A 23,320-nucleotide genomic window follows, 5' to 3' on the forward strand; every position below is an offset into this window, starting at 1 on the left:
TTAGTCATTGAGCTGTACATCATGGAAACAGACCCTTTGGTCCAACTTGTCAATGCTGACCAGATATCCTAAATTAATCTAGTCCCACTTGCCAGCATTTGGCCCATACCCCTCTAAACTCTTCTTACCCATCAGATGCTTTTTAAATGTTGTAGTCATACAAGTCTTCACCACTTCCTATAACAGTTCATACCACCCTCTGCTTAAGTAGGTTGCCCCCTTAGGTCCCTTTTAAATTTTCCCCTCTTACTTTAAACCTATGTCCTCTAGTTTTGGACTTCCCTACCCTGAGAAACAGACCTTGACTATTCATCCTAACCACGCTTTTCATGATTTTATAAACCTTGAATAAGGTCACTGCTCAGCCCCCGACACTCCAGAGAAAATATCTGCAGCCGATTCAGCCTCTCCCCATAGCACAAACCCTTCAACCCTAGCAACATCTGTGTAAATTTTTTCTGAACCCTTTCAAATTTAGCAACATCTTTCCTATAGCAAGGAGACCAGAATTGAACGCAGTATTCCACAGTGGTCTAACGGGTGTCCTGTACAGCCACAACATGACGTCCAAACTCTATACTCAATGCACTGACCAATAATGGCAAGTGTACCAAAAGCCGCCTTCACCATCCTGTCGATCTGCAACTCCACTTTCAAAGAATTATAAATCTGCACTCCAAGGTCTCTCTGGATGGCAACACTCCCCAGGACCTTACCATTAAGAACAAAGAACAAAGAATGTTCCAGCACAGGAACAGGCCCTTCAGTCCTCCAAGTCTGCACTGATCCAGGTGCTCTATCTAAACCTATCACCCATTTTCTAAGGATCTGTATCCCTCCGTTCCCTGCCCATTCGTGTATCTGTCTAGATACATCTTAAAATGATGGCATTGTTCCCGTCCCTACTACCTCCACTGGCAATGCATTCCTGGCACCCGTCACTCTCCATAAAGAGCTTTCCACACATATCTCCCTTAAACTCCTTCCATTTCACCTTAAACTCGTGACCCCTAGTAATTGAGTCCCCCACTCTGGGGGGAAAAAGCTTCTAGCTATCCACCCTGTCTATACCTCTCATGATTTTGTAGACCTTAACCTCCTTTTTAATGAAAATAACCCTAATCTACTCAATCTCTCTTCATAGTTTGCACCCTCCATTCCAAGCAACATTCTGATGAACCTCCTCTGTAACCTCTCCAAAGCGTTCACATCTTTCAGGTAATGTGGCAACCAGAACTGGACGCAGTATTCCAAATGTGGCCGCACCAAAGTCCCATACGACTGCAACATGACCAAGGCAACTCTCGTACTCAATACCCCGTCCATTAAGGAAAGTATGCTGTACATCAATTTTCCCCAGAGCTTTTCCATTTACCATATCGTTTGCTCTTGAATTGGATCTTCCAAAATGTATTACCTCGCATTTGCCCGGATTGAACTCCATCCGTCATTTCTCTGCCCAACTCTCTGATCTATTTGTATTCTGCTGTATTCTCTAACAGTCCCCTTCACTATCTGCTACTCCACCAATCTTAGTGTCATCTGAAACTTGCTAATCAGATCACCTATACCTTGCTCCAGATCATTTATGTATATCACAAACAACAGTGATCCCAACATGGATCCCTGTGGAACACCACTGGTCACAGTTTTCCATTTCGAGAAACTCCCTTTCACTGTCTCTGTTTCCTGCTGCCCAGCCAGTTCTCTATCCATCTAGCTAGTACACTCTGGACCCCATGCGACTTCACTTTCTCCATCAGCCTGCCATGGGGAACCTTACCAAATGTCTTAATGAAGTTCAGGTATATCATATCTACAGCCCTTTCCTCATCAATCAACTTTGTTACTTCCTTAAAGAATTCTATTAAGTTGGTAAGACATGACCTTCCCTGCACAAAATCAAATTGCCTATCACTGATAAGCCCATTTTCTTCCAAATGTAAGTTGATCCTATCCCTCAGTATCTTCTCCAGCAGCTTCCCTCCCACTGACGTCAGGCTCACTGGTCTATATTGCCTGGATTATCCCTGCTACCCTTCTTAAAGAAGGAGACAACAATAACAATTCTCCAGTCATCTTCGACCTCACTCATGTTCAAGGATGCTGCAAAGATATCTGTTAAGGCCTCAGCTATTTCCTCCCTCACTTTCCTCAGTAATCTGGGATAGATCCATCTGGACCTGGGGACTTGTACACCTTAATGCCTTTTAGAATACCCAACACTTCCTCCCTCCTTATGCTGACTTGACCTAGAGTAATCAAAGATCTATCCCGAACCTCAGCACCCTTTGTACCCTTCTCCCCGGTGAATACCGATGCAAAGTACTCATTAAGAATCTTACCTATTTTCTCTGACTCCATGCATAATCCTCTTTTGTCTTTGAGTGGGTCAACCCTTTCTCTAGTTACCCTTTTACTCTGTGTATACGAATAAAAGACTTTGGGATTTTTCTTAACCCTGTTTCATTCCTGATGAAGGGTTTATGCCCGAAACATCAACTCTCCTGTTCCTCAAATGCTGCCTGACTGGCTGTGCTTTTCCAGCACCACACTCTTTGACTCTGATCTCCAGCACCTGTCGTCCTCACTTTCTCCTAAGGATGTTTCGTGACCCCTTTTGACCCTCTTAATTCCTCATTTCAGATTGGTCCTACTTTCATGATATTCTTCCAAAGCTTTGTCTGTTTTCAGTTGTCTAGACCTTATATATACTTCCTTTTTCCTCTTAGCTCATCTACAATTTCACCTGTCATCCATGCTTTCCTAATCTTGCCATTTCTATCCCTCATTTTCACAGGGATACGTCTATTCTGAACTCTAAGCAACCTCTCTTTAAAAGCCTCTCACAAATGAGCTGTCAGAGGAAGTGGTGGAGGCTAGTACAATTGCAACATATCAAATGTGGACATACCTTCATACCTCCCAATCCACATTGCTCAGCTCCTGACAAATTTTGCTATAGTTGGCCTTCCCCCAGTTTAGCACTCTACCTTGAGGGCCACTCTCATCTTTGTCCATGAGTATTCTAAAACTTACGGAATTGTGATCATTATTCCCAAAGTAATTCCTTACTGAAACTTCAACCACCTGGTCATTCCTCAACACCAGGTCCAGTATGGCCTCTTCCTGAGTTTGACTATTTACATACTATTTACATATAAAACCCTCCTGGATGTTCCTTACAAATTCTGCTCCATCTCGACCTTAAGAATGACTAGAGTAAAATTAGGGGCAATCAAGCATAGTAGTTGTGTGTGGAGTCACAGGAGTTAGGGGAATGTGCTAAATGAATACTTTTCATTACTATTCACACTAGAAAAAGACAATATGGTCGAGGAGAATGCTGAGATATAGGCTACTAGACTAGATGAGATTGAGGTGCATAAGGAAGGAGGTGTTAGCAATTCTGCAAAGTGTAAAAATAGATAAGTCCCTTGGACCAGATGGGATTTATCCTCGGATTCTCTGGGAAGCCATAGAGGAGTCTGCCGAGCTTTTGGCTTTGATCTTTATGTCGTTATTGTCCACAGGAATAGTACTAGAAGACTGGAGGATAGCAAACATTGTTCCCTCCCTCAAGAAGGGGAGTAGAGACAACCGTGGAAATTACAGACTAGTGAGCCTTACTTTGGTTGTGGGTGAAGTGTTGGAAAGTGTTATAAGAGTTAGGATTTATAATCATCTAGAGAGGAATAAGTTGATTAGGGATAGTCAACATGCTTTTGTGAAGGGTAGGTCATGCCTCACAAACTTATTGAGTTCTTTGAAATGGTGACCAAACAGGTGGATGAGGTTAAAGGGGGTGATGTGGTATTTATGGATTTCAGTAAGACGTTTGATAAGTTTCCCCACGGTAGGTTATTGCACAAAATATGGAGGCATGCGATTGAGTGGTTTGGATCAGAAATTGGCTAGCTGACAGAAGACAGAGGGTGGTGGCTAACGAGAAATGTTTATCCTGGTGTTCAGTGACTTGTGGGGTACCACAAAGATCTGTTTTAGGTCCACTGCTGTTTGTCATTTATATAAATGACCTGGATGAGGGCATACAAGGATGGGTTAGTAAATTTGCAGATGACACTAAGTTCGGTAGAGTTGTGGATAGTGACAAAGGATGTTGTAGGTTATAGAAAGACATAGATTATCTGCAGACCTGGGCTGAGAGATGGCAAATGGAGTTTAATGAGGAAAAGTGTGAGATAATTCACTTTGGAAGGAGTAACAGGAATGAGAGTACTGGGCTATTGGTAAGATAGTGTGGATGAGCAGAGAGATCTTGGTGTCCAGGTACATAGATCCATGAATGTTGCCACCCTGGTTGATAGGGTTGTTATGAAGGCATACCGTGTGTTAGCTTTTATTGGTAGAGGGAGTGAGTTTCAGAAACATGAGATCATGCTGCAGCTGTACAAAACTCTGGTGTGCAGCCACATTTGGACTATTGCATAGAGTTCTGGTCACTGCAGTACAGGAAGGGTGTTGAAGCTTTGGAAAAGGATCAGAGGAGATTTACTAGGATGTTGCCTAGTGTGGAGGGAAGGTCTTATGAGAAATGGCTGAGGGACTTGAGGCTGTTTTTGTTAGAAAGAAGAAGGTTGAAACACGACTTAATTGAGACATATCGGATGTTCAGAGGGTTAGATCGGTTGGACAGTGAGAGCCTTTTTCCTCGGATGGTGATGGCTAGCACGAGGGAACATAGCCTTAAATTAAGGGGTGATAGATATAGGACAGATGTCAGAGGTAGTTTTTTTACTCAGACAGTAGTAGAGGCATGGAATGCACTGCCTGCACCAGTAGTAGATTCGCCAACTTTAAGGACATTTGAATGGTCATTGGATAGGAATATGGACTTGAATGGAATAGTGTAGGTTAGATGGGCTTCAGAATGGTTCCATAGGTCATGCAACAACAAGGGCTGAAGGGCCTGTTCTGTGCTGTTATGTTCTAACACTAAGTGAATCCCAGTCAATGTTGGGAAAATTAAAATCTCCAATTACTACCACTGTGTTGCTTCTACATCTTTCCATAATCTGTTTACATATTTGCACCTCTAACTCATGCTCACTGTAGGGAGTCTTGGAGTACAGCCCCAACATTGTTACCGCACCCTTCCTATTTCTGAGCTCTGCCCATATTGCCTCACTGCTCGAGTCCCTCATAGTGCCATCCTTCAGCATAGCTCCAGTATATTAGGTGTATAAGTCCTGCTCTGATTTGCCCTACTAAACTACAGCATCTCACATTTATCTGGATTAAATTATATGTGCCACACCTGTTCTGGAAATTTTAATAACCTTTGCTGAGCCCTAACCCCCTTTAACTTTCTCCATAATTTTCCCATCCTTGGACTATTTAGTTTAAAGCCTTCTTCCACAGCCTTAGTTATGCAATTTACCAGGAGTCTGTGATAAAGAAGCTAATTATAACTTACTGAGATTTTACTGCCCTTTCCATGTAGCTCTTCACATTATTTCTATTCAAATATTCAAATAATCCCCCTGTATGCCTCATTTGGACCTGTGTCCACCACATTTTCAGGCAGTGCAATTGAGATGCGAACTACACATTGAGTGAAAATGTCTACTCTTACATCACAGTTAGCTCCCCAATTACTTAAATAGGATTGGTAAACTACATTGTCAGTTGTTTACTCAAAGGTTAAACAAGTACATACATGAAAAGCTCTATTACATTTTCTTTGGTGAAATTGTGGTCATGTTACAGATAATTCACATCCTATCTGATACTGTGCTGAATTAAGATTTACTACACCTTACACCAATTTTCTAAAGTTAAGATTACATAAAAACAGATGCACAAAGCAGGGATATCACATTTATCCTGGCTCTCATAACACTGTACTTACAATGCAGTAAAACTTTGAGATTATAAGTCTGGAAAAGTACTTTCGCTAACATGATCTTATCTGATCATTGTGAAACTTCTTTTGAGATCACAGAAGTTATCAAAGTGGCCTTGATTTGTGGGTGTGTTGTTTTTTTGCATAACAGCATGCATTGGCCTTTGTTACTATCATCTTCCAGAGAGCTTTGTTCAGATATCATCTTTGAACCTGTCCTATTGAACATCTCCTTGATTTGACAGCAATTACTGTGTAACATCATTCCATTTGGTATCACCACCATCATGACACCATGTCAGCTCTCAATGAAACTACTTCAGTTGGAAATGAGGTTCACTTCTATCAGATACTGAACTCAAAAATGTTGTCCTATAGTCAAACCTGGCAATTCTTTATCTGCATATCCTCTGGGATACTACTGAACAGAAAAATAACTGGACTAGCCATACAAATATCATGGCCACAAGAGCATGTCAGAATCTGGGGGCTCTGCATGAAGGAACACTCTTGACTTCCAAAAGCTTATACTGGATTAGTAGTGCTGGAAGAGCACAGCAGTTCAGGCAGCATCCAACGAGCAGCGAAATTGACGTTTTGGACAAAAGCCCTTCATCAGGAATAAAGGCAGTGAGCCTGAAGCGTGGAGAGATAAGCTAGAGGAGGGTGGGGGTGGGGAGAGAGTAGCATAGCGTACAATGGGTGAGTGGGGGAGGAGATGAAGGTGATAGGTCAAGGAGGAGAGGGTGGAGTGGATAGGTGGAAAAGAAGATAGGCAGGTCGGACAAGTCAAGGAGACAGTGCTGAGCTGGAAGTTTGAAACTAGGATGAGGTGGGGGAAGGGGAAATGAGGAAGCTGTTGAAGTCCACATTGATGCCCTGGGGTTGAAGTGTTCCGAGGCGGAAGATGAGGCGTTCTTCCTCCAGGCGTCTGGTGGTGAGGGAGCGGCGGTGAAGGAAGCCCAGGACCTCCATGTCCTCGGCAGAGTGGGAGGGGGAGTTGAAATGTTGGGCCATGGGGCGGTTTGGTTGATTGGTGCAGGTGTCTCGGAGATGTTCCCTAAAGCGCTCTGCTAGGAGGCGCCCAGTCTCCCCAATGTAGAGGAGACCACATCGGGAGCAACGGATACAATAAATGATATTAGTGGATGTGCAGGTAAAACTTTGATGGATGTGGAAGGCTCCTTTAGGGCCTTGGATAGAGGTGAGGGAGGAGGTGTGGGCACAGGTTTTACAGTTCCTGCAGTGGCAGGGGAAAGTGCCAGAATGGGAGGGTGGGTCGTAGGGGGGTGTGGACCAGGTAGTCACGGAGGGAACGGTCTTTGCGGAAGGCGGAAAGGGGTGGGGAGGGAAATATATCCCTGGTGGTGGGGTCTTTTTGGAGGTGGCAGAAATGTCGGCAGATGATTTGGTTTATGCAAAGGTTTGTAGGGTGGAAGGTGAGCACCAGGGGCGTTCTAAAAGCTTGCCCACCATCTGCAAGGCACAAGTCAAGACTGTAATGAAAGTCTCTCTACTTGTCTGGTTGAGTACAGCTTCAGCAATCTTTTAGGACAACGCAGCCCCCTCCAGTGGGTGGCACGGTGGCACAGTGGTTAGCACTGCTGCCTCACAGCGCCAGAGACCCGGGTTCAATTCCCGCCTCAGGCGACTGACTGTGTGAAGTTTGCACATTCTCCCCGTGTCTGTGTGGGTTTCCTCCGGGTGCTCCGGTTTCTTCCCACAGTCCAAAAATGTGCAGGTTAGGTGAATTGGCCATGCTAAATTGCCCGTAGTGTTAGGTGCAGGGGTAAATGTAGGGGAATGGGTCTGGGTGGGTTGCACTTCGGCGGGTCGGTGTGGACTTGTTGGGCCGAAGGGCCTGTTTCCACACTGTAAGTAATCTAATCTAAGCTGTGTCAATGATGCTCCTTCCATGAAAAAATAAAAAAAGATACGTCCAACTCAATTTTAAATATATTTAATGTCCCAGCTTCTATCACTCTCCTCATCGTTTTTCATTTTAAACGGGAGACACTTTGTTCTGAACCTGTTGTTATGAAGTCAGAGGAGTGTATGGTCACTTTGAGAGTGGTGGCTTTTCTGAGCTGAGAGATTGCGACAGCACATGTGTTTGTGACGAGCTGACAGACACAGAGAGTGCTGAGAATTAATAATATGTAACAATCAGTTTGAGGTTGTGTTATGATGTTAAGGCAATGGGCTTTGAATTTAACCAATTAATTTAAATTATGCCCAGGATACCAAAAACCAATTGAATTTGAATTTAATTGTATTGACAACATTGGGCCAGTGAGAAGGTACAACTCACAGGGTCACAGGTGTACAGCATGGAAACAGACCCTTCAGTCCAACTCATCCATGCCGGCTAGATATCCTAAATTGCTCTAGTTCTATTTGCCAGCACCCGGCTCATATCCCTCTAAACCTTTCCTATTCATGTACCCATCCAGATGCCTTTTCAATGTTATAATTGTACCAGCCTCCACCACTTCCTCCGGCAATTCATTCCATTTATGCACCACCCTTTGCATGAAAAGGGTGCCGCTTAGGTCACTTTAAATTCCATTCCCTACAGTTTGGAAACAGGCCCTTCGGCCCAACAAGTCCACACCGACCCTCCGAAGAGTAACCCACCCAGAACCATTCCCCATATTTATCCCCGACTAATGCACCTAACACTATGGGCATTTTACCATGGCCAATTCACCTGAACTGCATATCTTTGGATTGTGGGAGGAAACCGGAGCACCCGGAGGAAACTCACACAGACACTGGGAGAATGTGCAAATTCCACACAGTCAGTCACCTGAGGCGGGAATTGAAGCCGGGAGTTTGCACATTTTGAGAGGGTAGTGGTTATGGGTTTGGAAGGTGCTGTCCAATGATATTTTAGTGAATGTCTGCAGTACAGCTTGTAGATAGTAGGCACTGCTGCTACTGATCGGCATTGGTGGAGGGAGTAGATGTTTGTGGATGTGGTGCCAATTATCAGGTTGCTTTCTCCTGGACAGTGTCAAATTTCTGGAGTATTATTGGAGCTGCACCCATTCAGGCAAGTGGTGTGTATTCTATCACACGCCTGACCTCTGCCTTGTAGATGGTGGACAAGCTTTGAGGAGTTAGAAAGTGATTGACTTGCCTATTTGAAGATGTTTGAAAATTTAATAGTAATAAAATTTCATAGTATTTCATAGTAACAGAAACAGGAATGGGTCATTAGGTCCATTGAGCCTGCTCCGCCATTTATTAAGATCATAACTGATCTATCCACCATCTTAGCTTCTCCTTTCTGCATTATCCCCAAACCTTTAATTCCCCTAGCAGGCAAAAACCCATCCAAATGTGTTTTGAATATATTTAATGAAGCTGCCTCTACTGCTTCCTTGGGCAAATAACTCCATAGATTTACTACTCTCTGGGGAAAAGCAGTTCCTCCTCATTTCTGTCCTAAATCTACTCCCATTAGTCTTGAGGACATGCTCCCTAGTCCTAGTCTCACCCATCAGCAGAAGCAAATTGCCTGCCTCTATCTTATCTATCCCTTTCATAATTTTACATGTTTCTATAACGGCCCCTCCCAATTTTCTAAGTTCTAGTAAGTATGGTCCCAGGCAGCTCAACCTCTCCTCAACACCCTCAATTCCAGAATCAACCTGGTGAACCTCCTCTGCACCGCCTCCAAAGACAGTATATCCTTCCTCAAGTAAGGAGACCAGAACTGCGCACAACACTCCAGGTGCAGCCTCACCAACACCTTGTACAATTGCAGCAGAACCTCCCTGCTCTTAAATTCAATCCCTCCAGAAATGAAAGCCAATATTCCATTTGCCTTCCTGACTACCTGTTGCCCCTGCAAATTAACTTTTAGCAAGTCATGTACGAGCACTCCGAAGTCCATCTGCACAACAGCATGCTGCAATCTTTCACTATTTAAATAATACCTATTTTTACTTCCAAAGGGTATAACCTCACATTTACCAATATTGTAATCCATCTGCCAGACCCCTGCTCACTCACTTAACCTACCAAAGGCTTTCTGCAGACCCTCCACATCCTCTGCATAGTTTGGTTTTCCACTCAACTTCGTGTCATCAGCACACCTGGTCTCTTCTTCCTCATCACTGATACATATCATGAACAGTTGCGGGCCCAACACCAACCCCTGTGACATCCTGCTCACCACTGATCTCCAACCAGAGAAACGCCCACTTATCTCTGTTTTTACTGGTTAACCAGTCCTCTGAGGTTTCCAAAATCATGAAGGATGTAGACAGGGTGGATAAAGACAAGTTTTTTCCCAGGGTGAAGGATTCAATAACGAGAGGTCATGCTTTCAAGGTGAGAGGTGGAAAGTTTAAGGGGGATACGTGTGGCAAGTACTTCACACAGAGGGTGGAGGGTGTTTGGAATGCGTTGCCAGCAGAGGTGGTAGAGGCAGGCCCGGTAGATTCACTTAAGATACGCCTGGACAGATGCATGAGTAAGTGGGGAGCAGAGGGATACAAATGCTTAGGAACTGACCGACAGGTTTAGACAGTACATTTGGATCGGCTCAGGCTTGGAGGGCTGAAGGGTCTGTTCCTGGGCTATAAATTTTCTTTGTTCTTTGTTCTATCCATGTAGTACATTCCCTGCAACTCTGTGCATTCTAATCTTATGGATGAATCTTTTATGAGGCACCTTATCGAATGCCTTCTGGAAAGCCAGGTAAATAACATCCACCTGTTCGTCTCCATCCACCATGCTTGTTACATCCTCAAAGAACTCCAGTAAGTTTGTCAAACATGACCTTCCCTTCCTGAATCCATGTTGGGTTTGCCTGATAGAACCTCTTCCATTCAGATCTCTCACCATTTCTTCTTTAATGATAACCTCCAGCATTTTCCCAACTCCAGATGTTAAGCTACTGGCCTATAGTTACCTGCCTTTTGCCTCCACCCATTTTTAAACACCGACGTGACATTTGCTGTCTTCCAGTCTTCCAGGACCTGCCCGGAGTCCTGTGAATTTTGATAAATTACCTCTAACACATCTACTATAATTTTTGCCATTTCTTTCAGCACCCATGGAATGGGATGCATTCCATCAGGCCCAGGAGACTTATCTACCTTGAGACCCTCGAGTTTGCTCAACACCTCCCCTTTAGTCATAAGAATTGAACTGAGGTTCTCACCTGCCAATGTATCCTTAACATCATTCTTTGGCATGTTAGACACATCTGCCATTGTGAAGACTGACACAAACCAGTTATTAAAGGCATGGCCATTTCAGCATTACCCAATTTTCATTCTCCTTTCTCATTCTGCAATGGACCTATATCCACTTTATCCACCCTTTTCCTTTTCACATATTTATAAAAATCTTTCCTACCTGTTTTTATATTCTGTGCTAATTTGCATTCATAATCTATCTTTCCTTTCTTCATTGCTTGCTTCGTGGTTCTTTGTTGCTTTTTAAAGTTTTTCCAATCTTCCTGTTCCCATTACTCTTGGCTCCTTTCTAAGCTTTTAATTGGATGCCTTCATTTATTTCCTTAGTTATCCAAAGCTGGTTCTTCCTACCCTTGCTATCCTAGTTTTTGACCGGAATATACTTTCCTTGAGCATGGTGAAAAATCTCTTTGAAAGTCTTTCACTTCCTCAACTGTTCCACCATATAACTTGTGTTCCCCGTCTAACTTAGCCAACTCCTTCCTCATTCCATTATCGTCTTTCTTTCTTTCTTTCAAAGTCTTTCCCATTCAGCACAGTGATAATGCCATGCAACATGATTCTCAATGACTGTGCGGAGTTTACTCCAACGTGGATATATTGCTTCTGTAGCAAGCAGATTGGGGAGGCTGAGATCAAGCATGTTTTTCCCTCTAGTTGGATCCCTCACCACCTGCTATGAAGAACACCAAGTTTAGCAGCTATGTCTTTTAGGGTCCAACCAGCCTGATAAGTAGTGCTGCTGCTGAGCCACTCATGATGGTGGATTTCAAAATTCATTAAATGCCTCTCCCACCCTCCGTGCTTCCTCCTCCTATGTGCAAGAGTGTTGATTCATCAGCTGGGTGGGGAGGGAGAAGGGATAACAATATGTGGTAATCAACAGGGGGTTTCCTTGTCCATGTTTAACCTGATGCTGTGAGTCTTCATGGGGTCTAGAGCCAATGTTGAAGACTTCCAGGACAACTCTTCCTGATTGTATATCACTGTGATGCCATTTCTGCTGGGACTGTCTTGTCAGTGGGACAGGGCATGCCTAGGGATGTCTGAGATGTTGTAAGGTACAATTCCATGAGTATGACTATGCCAAGCTGTTGCTTAATTAGTCAGTGAGATACCTCTCTGAATGTCGGCGCTGAGGCCTGTTGTTGGCAAACAGAACTTTGTAGGTTATAGGGCTGTGTATGCTCTTGTTGTTTCTGTACTTTGGTTGATGTCAGGTGGTCCATCTGGTTTCATTTCTTTACAGGATGACCCCCGTATCTGTGGAATCGTTTTCTGTGGTTTCAGTTACCCACAGTTTACTGTGACCCAAACATATCACACGGAACATTCCAGAAGCAGGGACCAGGGGGTTGCCGGGGAGGTAAATTTCCCATTTAAATGAATGGGTTTGCTACTATCCGCCATTTCAGACTTCCACTTTAGGTCTTGGAACATATTCCCAGCGGGTACAGGGAGACTATTATATTTAGAGTTTGTGGTGGTTTCATACAACTGAGTGGATTGTTAGGTCAATTTAGGTGATATGTAAGAGTCAGCCACATTGCTGTCAGTCTGGAGGCACATGTAGACCAGACCAGATGTGGATGGCACCTGAAGAACATGAGCGAACCAGGTAGTGTGAAGCATTACTTGCCACGTGGATAGAGCTGTGTGTGAAGCCTACACCAATATAGTACTGAAGGAAATTGCCCAGTTGAGGATTTTTTATTATTATTTAATTAAAAATGACACAGAAAGGATCAGTTTTCGGACAACCCTGGCTTTCAGGCAGCTGGATTCAAGGAATTCAATAACTAGCCTGTCATTTCCTGTTTTCTGTCTTCTTCCCCTCTTGAGAAAAATGGAAGCATTATATTTGCAGTTTTCTAATCCACTTGTACTTCTCTAAATGACCTGGAAGGAGATGCAGCATTTCATTATCCACTTGGGAACCCTGCAGTACTCAATCTTGAGTTCAATAATTTTAGGGCCTGAGCCTCTTCTTCCACATCTTTCCTCCTCTTGTCGTCATATGGGCTGATTTCATCACCCACTAATGGTCCCCATCAGCAGCTCGTTTTACCTATGTTACCAGTATCCATCCTTTTGTCTGCCAACTCCTGTTCTGAAGGAGGTGACCAAACAGGTGGATGAGGGTAAAGTGCTTGATGTGGTGTTTATGGATTTCAGTAAAGCGTTTGATAAGGTTCCCCAAGTTAGGCTATTGCAGAAAATATGGAAGCATGGTATTGAGGGGAATTTAGTGGTTTGGATCAGAAATTGGCTAGCTGAAAAAAGACAGAGAGTGGTGGTTGATGGGAAATGTTATCCTGGAGTAAAGTTACTAGTGGTGTACAGCAAAGAACTATTTTCAGTCCACTGCTGTTTGTCAATTTTATAAATGACCTGGATGAAGATATAGATGGATGGATTAGTAAATTTGCGGATGACACTAAAGTCGGTGGAGTTGTGGAAGTGGGGAAGCATGTTGCAGGTTACAGAGGGACAGAGATAAGCTGCAGAGCTGGGCTGAGAGGTGGCAAATGGAGACTAATACGGAAAAGTGTGAGGTGATTCACTTTGGAAGGAGCAACAGGAATAAAGAGTACTGGGCTAATGGTAAGATTCACGGTAGTGTGGATGAGCAGAGAGATCTCGGTGTCCATGTACATAGATCCCTGAAATCTGTCACCCAGGTTGATAGGGTTGTTAGGAAGGCATACGGTGTGTTAGCATTTATTGGGAGAGGAATTGAGTTTCAGAGCCATGTGGTCATGTTGCAGCTGTACAAAACTCTGGGTGCGGGCGTATACTTGGAGTATTGTGTACAGTTCTGGTCGCCTCATTATAAGAAGGATGTGGAAGCACTGTAAAGAGTGCAGAGGAGATTTACTAGGATTTTGCCTGGTATGGAGGGAAGGTCTTACAAGGAAGGGACTTGAGGCTGTTTTTTTTGAGAGAAGAAGGTTAAGAAGCAACTTAATAGAGACATACAAGATGATCAGTGGATTAGATAGGGTGGACAATGAGAGCCTTTCTCCTTAGATGGTGATGGCTAGCAGGAGGGGACATAGCTTTAAATTGAGGAGTGATAGATAAAGGACAGATGTCAGAGGTAGGTTTTTTACTCCAAGAGTAGTAAAGATGTGGAATGCATGCCTGCAACAGTAGTCAACTTGCCAACATTAAGAACATTTAAATGATCATTGGATAAACATATGGATGAGAATGGAACAGTGTAGGTTAGATGGGCTTTAGATTGGTTTCACAGGTCGGTACAAAATCGAGGACTAAAGGGCCTGTACTGCGCTGTAATGGATGTAGGTTTGCTCGCTGAGCTGGGAGGTTCCATTTCAAACGTTTCATCACCATAATAGGTAACATCTTCAGTGAGCCTCCAGATGAAGGAGGCTCACTGAAGGTGTTCTTTGTAGGGTGACAAAACGCCTGAAAATGAACCTTGCAGCTCAGTGAGTGAACCTACATCCAGAACCTCAACCTGAGCTACAAAACTTGCTGCGCTGTTATTTTTTATGTTCTCTCTCTCTCTCTCTCTCTCTGGGCTCCATCTCCACCTATGTTTACACCTTCACCCCACACAACACCATTTTCAGTATATACACCAACCTTTTCCTAGCTAATTTCTGTTCTGAAGAAGGGTCACTGGGCTCAACATGTTGCTGGGATTGTAAGGTTTCACCTATAGGGACAGGCTGAATAGGCTGGGGCTGGTTTCCCTGGAGCATTGGAGGCTGAGGGTGATCTTGTAGAGGTTTATAAAATCATGAGGGGCTTGGATAAGGTAAATAGACAAGGTCTTTTCCTTGGGGTAGGGGAGTCCAGAACTAGATGGCATAGGTTTAGAGTGAGAGGGGAAAAATTTAAAAGAGACCTAAGGGGCAACTTTTTCATGCAAAGGGTGGTGCATGTATGGAGTGGGCTGCCAGAGGAAATGGTGGAGGCTGGTACAATTACAACATTTAAAACGCATCTAGATGGTTATATATATAGGAAGGGCTTAGTGGGATATGGGTCAAGTGCTGGTAAATGGAACTAGAATAGTTTAGGATATCTGGTCGGCATGGACAAGTTGGACCAAAGGGTCTGTTTCTGCGCTGTACATCTGTATGACTCTGCTTTCTCTCCACAGATGCGACTAGACTTGTGGGAGACATCTATTGTATGCCTACTCTGTCAAATCTTTCCATGATTTTAAAGACGTGCATTAAAATGAACTGAACTGAATCAATGTACAATTAACATCCTCCTGGAAACCATAAATTGATGTAAAGTAGCAGTAAATCAGTACAAACAGCAGGCCATCTGCTTTAGTTCCACCAACAATTTTATAATGCTAACAATTTAGTTACATAAAGGAAACTACCTTCAGCAAGAGGGTCAGGAAAAGGTGACTGTGGGAAATACAGGCCATGATGAGGTGCAGGACACCAGATTAAGGCCAATCGAACAGAGATTGATTGAGGGTGGAAATGGTGAATGAATTTCTCGGCTGTGGTCAGAGAGGATGTGAGTCAGAAGTGATAAATATGAAAGGTTAATTTCAGTGTCATATAGACATTGAGGTCTACAGCATCCAGTGTTCAACAGTTTTCATTTTTGGTGCCGTTAAGCAGTTCTGGGTCAACTCCCTTTCTGGTGACCTGGGCTTGTGGAGGATCCTCAGGCAATGACTTTGCTATTTCCTGGAACAAGTAATTTTTGTCAAATTTAATCTGTTTCATGCTGTCTGAATTTAATGAAACCTCACCATATAGAACACTCATACAAAGCATCATGAAGCATCTCGGGCAGTCAGAGAATCTTCACCCAAACATGAGTAAAAGAGAGGTTTACACACCTTCACTAACGGAGCACACATTGTCAAAGCACAGAAACTTACTGTCAGCAAATTCTAACAGAGCAGCGAGCTCTGCTGGTATCTCCAGCAACCCAACATCCTGCAGAAACAAAGAGAAAGATATTAATTGAGAAGGTGACAATAGGTTTATTTGTCTGTGTGTGTACATTTGAGTCTGTTGCGTGTATGTTTTTGTTTGTATGTGTTTCCATCTGTGTGAGTGTGTGTATGTGTGTTTGCATGTCTGACTCTGTGTGTGTGTGTGTTTTTGTGTAAGTGTGTTTGACGTTTACAGTGCAGGAGATAATTTTGACCCACCGTGTCTGCACCAGTTAACAAATATCTGACTGCACTTATCCCATTTTCCAGACTTTGCCTCATAGCCCTGGAGCCATAACAATGTAAGTGAATATCTAAGTACTGTTACATTGTTATGAGAGTTTATGATTCAATTACCCTTTCCAGCTGAGCGCCTGACTCCCACCGCCTTCTCCTTACTCTCCTCTTAGCCTTCTACCTCTTATCTTAAATTGACGTCCCCTGGTTATTGATCTCTCTAATGTAAAAAGTGCCTTCCTATGACCCTCATGACGTTATAGACCTTTACCAGGTCTGTTCTCAATCTTTGGTGCTCCACGGCAAATACCAGTCTATCCAATCTTTCCTCATAGCTCAGACCTTTCAGCCCAGGCAGCATCCTGGTTCATCTCCTCTGCACCTTCGCTAATGCAATCAATCCTTCCTATAACATGGCGAGCAGAAATACACGTAGTGCTACAGTTGCAGCCTAACAGTCCTTACTACAGTTCCAGCATAATGTTGCTGCTCTTGTATTCTATGACTTGGCTAACAAAGCAAAGTATCTTTATATGCCTTCCTAGCCACCTATCTACCTGCCCTGTCACCTTCACGGATCTGTGGACGTGCACACCAAGTTCCTTCTGACCTTCAATACTTTCCAGGGCCCAACCATTCATACTGTATTCCCCTTGCCTCATTAACCCTTTCCAAGCTTTTCCAGGTTGAAGATGTCACTTCTGTTCTCTTGACATTCTCCTGCTTTGTATAGCTGTTCTCTTCACTATTCATCTCCCGACCAATAAGCTGCAAGATTCAATGTGAAAAGCCAAGGGACCTTGCAGTGTGTTAATGCAGCCTTTGGAAGGAATCTCTCAATGAGAGTTGCTGACACAGCCAGGATGAGCTTATGATTGGATCTACTTATTTCTGAGTGGGACAGCATTGATAATCAGCATTGTTGGTCGATGTTGATGGAATCATAAAATTCCACTTTTGTTATATTGGATTTTAGGATTTTCACTGGAATTATGGGCATGACATGTCAATATGCATCTTTAGTAACCACTGAAAATGGAAAATCAGCATCCTTACTGAGGATTTATCAAAACTTGTATAAGGTAAACTTTAAAGAGCATGTGAAAGCAAGCTCAATTCCTGGTGCTCACAGTTAACTGACCAGATTAATGTCCTACACTATACCAGACTAACACACTCAAAAATTAACATTAACATGTTTATAACTTGAGATGTAAGGTGTGTGATTTGCCTAGTTTTGAAAATAGTTTATTTTCAAATTTGGATTTGAACTAGTGGCATGTCGGCTTGGTTTGTGTTCTGAAAGCATTCTATGATCAACTTGCAAGTACTTCTGTTGTCACAGTGATTTCATTTCAAACAGTATGAGAAACACTTCCTGGGGAATCAAGAGGTCTGGTTTAGAATAGGAGAATTTGTGAGTGTACAATATAAATTGTACAGTGCTCATAAATAAGATTCTGGAATTTTTGGGGGATATTTGGGATAACTCCTAAAACTTTCTGAAGTGGTGTGGAGGGAGAAGCAAAAGCTTTTGGGTTTTAGTAGGACAGTTGGAGAGGGCTCAAAAAAGATTTACCAGGATGTTGCCATGCCTGGAAGGTTTGAGTTAAAAGGAGAGGGTGGATAGGCTGGGACTTCTTCACTGGAGTGTCGGAGGTTAAAAACCTTAAAGAGGTTTATAAAATCATCAGGGCAGAGATAAGGTGAATAGCAAAGGTCTTTCCAAAACAAGATGGTGTATGGCATATTTTTAAGGTGAGAGGAGAAAGATTTATTAGGGACCTAAGGGGCAAGTTTTTCACACACAGGGTGGCTCGTATTTGGAATGAACTGCCAGAAGAAGTGGGAAATGCAGGTACAGCTACAACGTTTAAAAGACATTTGGATAGGTACATAAATAGAAAAGGTTTAGAGGGATATGCAAATAAGCGGGGCTAGTTTAGTTTGGGAAGCTTGGTTGGCATGGAAGAATTGGATTGAAGGCTGTGTTCTGTGTTGTATGGTGCTATGACTCTATGAACATCCTGACCTGACCTGTATCATACATCTGATTTGTGAAGTCATTTGTGAAAATGAAGCTCCACATTGAGAGCTGAGTTATGTAAAATTGATACTGATATAATAAATGGTCAACCTCACAATGCCCCGACACAAAAAAATCTGTCCATCTGTCGTCTTCTGTATTTTTAAAAATGTTACTTCTGTTTATTTCAGGCCATGGTTTCCAGCTCTTGCCTGAGTATATTTGTGCTGTGCTGTCTCTTTGCTTACCCTCCTTCGTCTATGTGAAACATACAACTATCAATAATCTATTTACATTAATAAGGCTGACACATCCAACCATGATCTTGTTATCAACATTGCCTAATATATATATCACATCAAATACATGTAAAATATATCACATCAAACAGAAACATTATTCCAGAAATGTACAGGAGGAAATTAATTTAAATTAGTGTAAACTATTTCTGAAGGTTACAGTTTATGGAAAACATAGTAGAAGGATTTCGCTAGTCCATTGTCAATATGCCAGTGATTACATTTGGTCAGAACTGTGTACTTTAATACCATTACCGTTACCCCTCCTTTTCCCCATTTTAAAAATATCCTTCCTTTCCAAATACACATTTGAAACTCTTTCAAATAATGTTATGATCTTTCACTCTTTAGATATATGTTCATTATCTGAAGTACACTTTTTGGGGAAAAATTGCTCCTAAGTTCATTCTTCTGATGATCCTTCTCTATGGCTCCTTGTTCATTCCAATAAATCGCAGAAAGGTTGATTTTATGAGAAACATGCAGCACAGAAGGCAGCTGCTCAGAGCCATCATGATTGCCTTAGCTCTTTGAAGGAACAAACGTACGTGATTCCACATTATTACTTAACTGTAAACCAACAAGGCCCGCATTAGCAAGTATCTTTCCAAAACTCCTTTAAAATTATTTATAGAATTAACATTTATTCCTTTTCAAATCTTCCCTTTAAAACTGGCCACGACTGCAATGCAATATTAAAACTGTTGTGAAGTTCACCATTTGTATCTAATCACCTCTTGATTTCGGTTCCTCTGCTCTGTTGGGAAACGTAGTGTATATGTTCTTTGCTTTGCTTTTATTCTTGTTCCCTGATCATACAGCTTCACGCTCCCGATGTTAAGCTACATTGTCTATTTTCCTGCCAACTTCACCAATATATTTTTTATCCTCCTCATTCTGCTATATTTGATTAGTTTGGAATTTGCATTTGATCAAAGTCCAAGATCATTTTGCTTGTGTTTGAATCATTTTTATTAGTGGGAAACAAAAGATCTCCAAGGACACACCCATAACCCTATCCTGACAATACGAGAATGTGCTTCAGTCCCTGGTCATTTCTCCATCTATGCACCATATTGCTTGCAAAACATTATACTTTTAATTCGTTTTTTTAGTTTTTGTAAAATCCCAAAATATGCATTTCATTTCTCTGCGTTGATGTGTATCTGCCTATTCTGCTGACCTGGGTTTTTCCTCCTATAAAATCCCATACTCTTCCTTTCACTTTCACATTTTTATGTAGGCAACAATCTTCCCTGCCTATGTGAAACTTTTGTAATAAAGTAAAATTAAAAGCCATTATAATACAGATCCACAGGCACCCTCACTTACACAACCTACCAATCTAAAAACGTTTCTGTCCTAAATAAAACACAGAACTACAGATGCTGTAGATCGTAAAAGAAGAACAGAAACAGCTGCTGAAACTCAGCAGGCCTGGCAGCATCTGTGGGAGAAAGCAAAGTTAACATTTTGACTCTTCACCATTTCTGATGACGGGTCACTGGACTTGAAATGTGAACTCTGCTTTCTTCCCACAGATGCTGTCAGACTTGCTGAATTTTGCCAGCAACTTCTGTTTATGTATTTATATCCTTTGTTGTTCTCTGTCCAGTTACTTCCTTTGTGAAAATATGCCTTCATTATCAGAACACACTTCAAGTGTTTGGCACATTATCTACTGTCTTCTGAGTTTACAGATAAATCTTCCACACATTCCTTCATAAACTGTGATATTAAGTATGAGGAAGAACAAAGAGTGAGAATTGTTTGGCATAAACTGGCAGAAAGATTAGTAATATTGCATTCAAAATGGTTTATATATAAGTGGGCGGCACGGTGGCACAGTGGTTAGCCCTCCTGTCTCACAGCGCCAGAGACCTGGGTTCAATTCCCACCTCAGGTGACTGACTGTGTGGAGTTTACACATTCTCCCCGTGTCTGCATGGGTTTCCTCCGGGTGCTCTGGTTTCCTCCCACAGTCCAAAAATGTGCAGGTTAGGTGAATTGGCCATGCTAAATTGCCCATAGTATTAGGGGCAGGGGTAAATGTAGGGGAATGGGTCCTGATGGGTGCGCTTAGGTGGATCGGTGTGGACTTGTTGGGCTGAAGGGCCTGTTTCCATACTGTAAGTTATCTAATCTAATCTATCTAGAGAACTGGAGCTGGCACCCTAATGCTAGCACCAAAAGATTTATTTTCTCCAAAACAAAGAAACTGCAGATGCTGGATATCTGAAATAAAAGTAGAGAAGGCTGCAGAAATTTAGCAGGTCTGGCAGAATCTGTGAAAAAAGAAACTGAGATATGTTCAACTTGGCTCTCCTTTAGAATGAACTTAGTGACATGAGACAAACACAATTCAGACAATAGGCTATGCCAGCCAAGTGGAGTAATGGCTGAGGCTGTGGAAAATTTCTACAAGTTAAAGCAAAGGGCAGTCTGATGTCACTGCTCAATCCAAATGTATCAAGAGCAGTTGCTTACTTCAGAGAACTTGACAATTGGTTGAGTGGATTTTGAGGACCGTCTATCAAAGCTGTAACCAGGCAGATCACAACCATTGCCACTTCAAATAGAATCCAAGCAGAGACTTACAGAAGTAGCTGTGTTGCTCTCTTTGCACTTTAAGGTTTCAACTACTGTCTGGAGAGCTCTGTTGCCTCCTCCAGGAAGGATCAGTGGCATTAAATGCCAATCAGGCATTTCATAAGATAGACCACAAGACCATAAAATATAGGAAAGGGATTGGTCATTCAGCCCCTTGAGTCTGTTCTGCCATTCATCCATGGCTGATATGTTTCTCAATCCCATTCTCCTGAAACCATCGATCCCCTTACCAAATACAGAATCTATCTATCTCTGTCTTAAATACACTGTTATGGATCAGACCAAGCCCTCAAAAATTATGAAGATAGCCGAGACCCCAACTTTTTCTCATTTTTACAGGCAAGTGTAAGGCATTCCAGATGTAATTTGATTGGCTTGAAGCTAAACACACTTTATTCTTGCACTAGAGCTAAAATACAGACAAAATAAAATTTTTAAAAATCTTAACTCTAAGAAATACTTAACATGACAATATATGTTAACTACCACTGACTGGCTGTTCCAGGATCGTAACATCCCATAAACACACCCTTGGCAAAGTTCTAGCAGCAGAAAGAGAACCCCAGCATTTAGGTGTAACAGAGAGGAATAAGAGCTGCTACAGCTAGCTTCAAGACCCCAGCATCTGCCAAAAGTTAAACTAAAATCCTGGTTCTGTGGGAGCTTGACCCCACCCATTCATGCTACTTCTGTGGTTCCAGCTTTAAAAATAACTCCAAGGCCTCATAAACTGTTCATTTTATTGATTTCGAACAGACCACTCACAGCCTCTGTCTCAACATCCTCTTCATTTAAAAAAAAGTCAAAATCCACCCCTTAAAGCCATAGTATTGTCACATCTCCCCTCTTAAAGAAAATGAAAAAAATCAATGTATAAAGATGGCTTCATTTTAAAAACCTTTAATTGTATGCTACTAGTCCACTGCAACACATATACATGATTATATTCTAAGCACGCAGATAATCAATACTGCAGTCCGTTTCGTCTGTTCCTTCCTGCCATGGAAAGTCTGTCTTCACTTAGCAAAGTCATGACAATGTATCGGCAATTCGGTTTTTTGTTCTGCCACATGCATAAATTTTTAAATTAAATGAGTGCAATAATAAGCTCCATTTAAGAAGTCTGGAATTTTTATCCTTAACTTTTTCTAAAAACTTTCAGGAGTTATGATCAGAATAGAGTATAATTGTCTCAGACATATTACTGGCAACTTAAATATTGAAATGTTGCAACAGCAACACCAACTCAAACTCTCTTTCTCAATTGTGGAATATTTCTGTTGATGAACATGCAACTTTCTGGAAAAACACCTAATAGATCTTTCAATCTTTTTGTTATCATCTTGTACAAGTACAACACCAACATCCTTATCACTCACATCGATAGCCACATTGAATGACTTTGTGTCATTAGGTGTAGTCAACACCGCTTTCAGGTTGTCAAATGCCTTCTAACACTCTTCCATACACTGAAATATTATGCACTTCTTCAACAGGTTAGTTGTTGGAGCAACCACTCTGCTAAAATTTGGTATGGACTTCTTACAAAATCCACTCAGTCCCAGGAATCGTAGTACTTCCATCTTCAGTGGTTGATTCTGGGAAACTCACCAATAATCTTTGTTTTCACATCCTGTGAGGCTATCTGTCCATGTCAAATGACATGGCCCAGGAATGTGACTTGGGCTTTTGCGTAATCTTAGCCAGGTTTATCACCAAGCCTGCCTTCTGAAGTTGATCAATTAAATGTCTTTCCATGTGTAACTAATCCGAATATCTATGTACATCACACAATTGGGTAATCCTGAAATTATCCTATTGGTTAGTCTTTGAAATGTTGTTTGCGCATTTTCCATACCAAATGGCATGACTTTCAACTGGTACAGTCCATTCAGTGTCAGAAAAGACAAAATTGTCTTCAGTATTTTGGATAAAGGTACCTGTCAGTATTCTCTGAGTAAGTCCAACTTAGAAATATAAATCACTTCTTCTAATTCTCAACGTCTTCAATTCTCTAGGCAGAAGTGATGGAGATGCTGGAGATTGGAGTCAAGGTTAGAGTGGTGCTGGAACAGCACAGCAGGTCAAGCAACATCCAAGGAGCAGGAAAATCGCCGTTTGAAGGGC

The 23,320-nt window shown here is 42.2% G+C and overlaps 1 protein-coding gene across 1 annotated transcript in view; it reads right to left on the reverse strand.

Moving 5' to 3' along the window:
- myo15b (myosin XVB) overlaps positions 1-23,320 on the reverse strand; it is a 232,174-nt gene that overhangs the window by 197,927 nt on the left and 10,927 nt on the right. The window contains exon 3 of the mRNA XM_072558127.1: positions 15,965-16,022. Coding sequence (XP_072414228.1) covers positions 15,965-16,022 — 58 coding nt within the window. The remainder of the gene's footprint in view (positions 1-15,964; positions 16,023-23,320) is intronic.

The sequence above is a fragment of the Chiloscyllium punctatum genome, chromosome 39 (genome assembly GCF_047496795.1).
Source record: "Chiloscyllium punctatum isolate Juve2018m chromosome 39, sChiPun1.3, whole genome shotgun sequence".
NCBI classification, from domain to species: domain Eukaryota; kingdom Metazoa; phylum Chordata; class Chondrichthyes; order Orectolobiformes; family Hemiscylliidae; genus Chiloscyllium; species Chiloscyllium punctatum.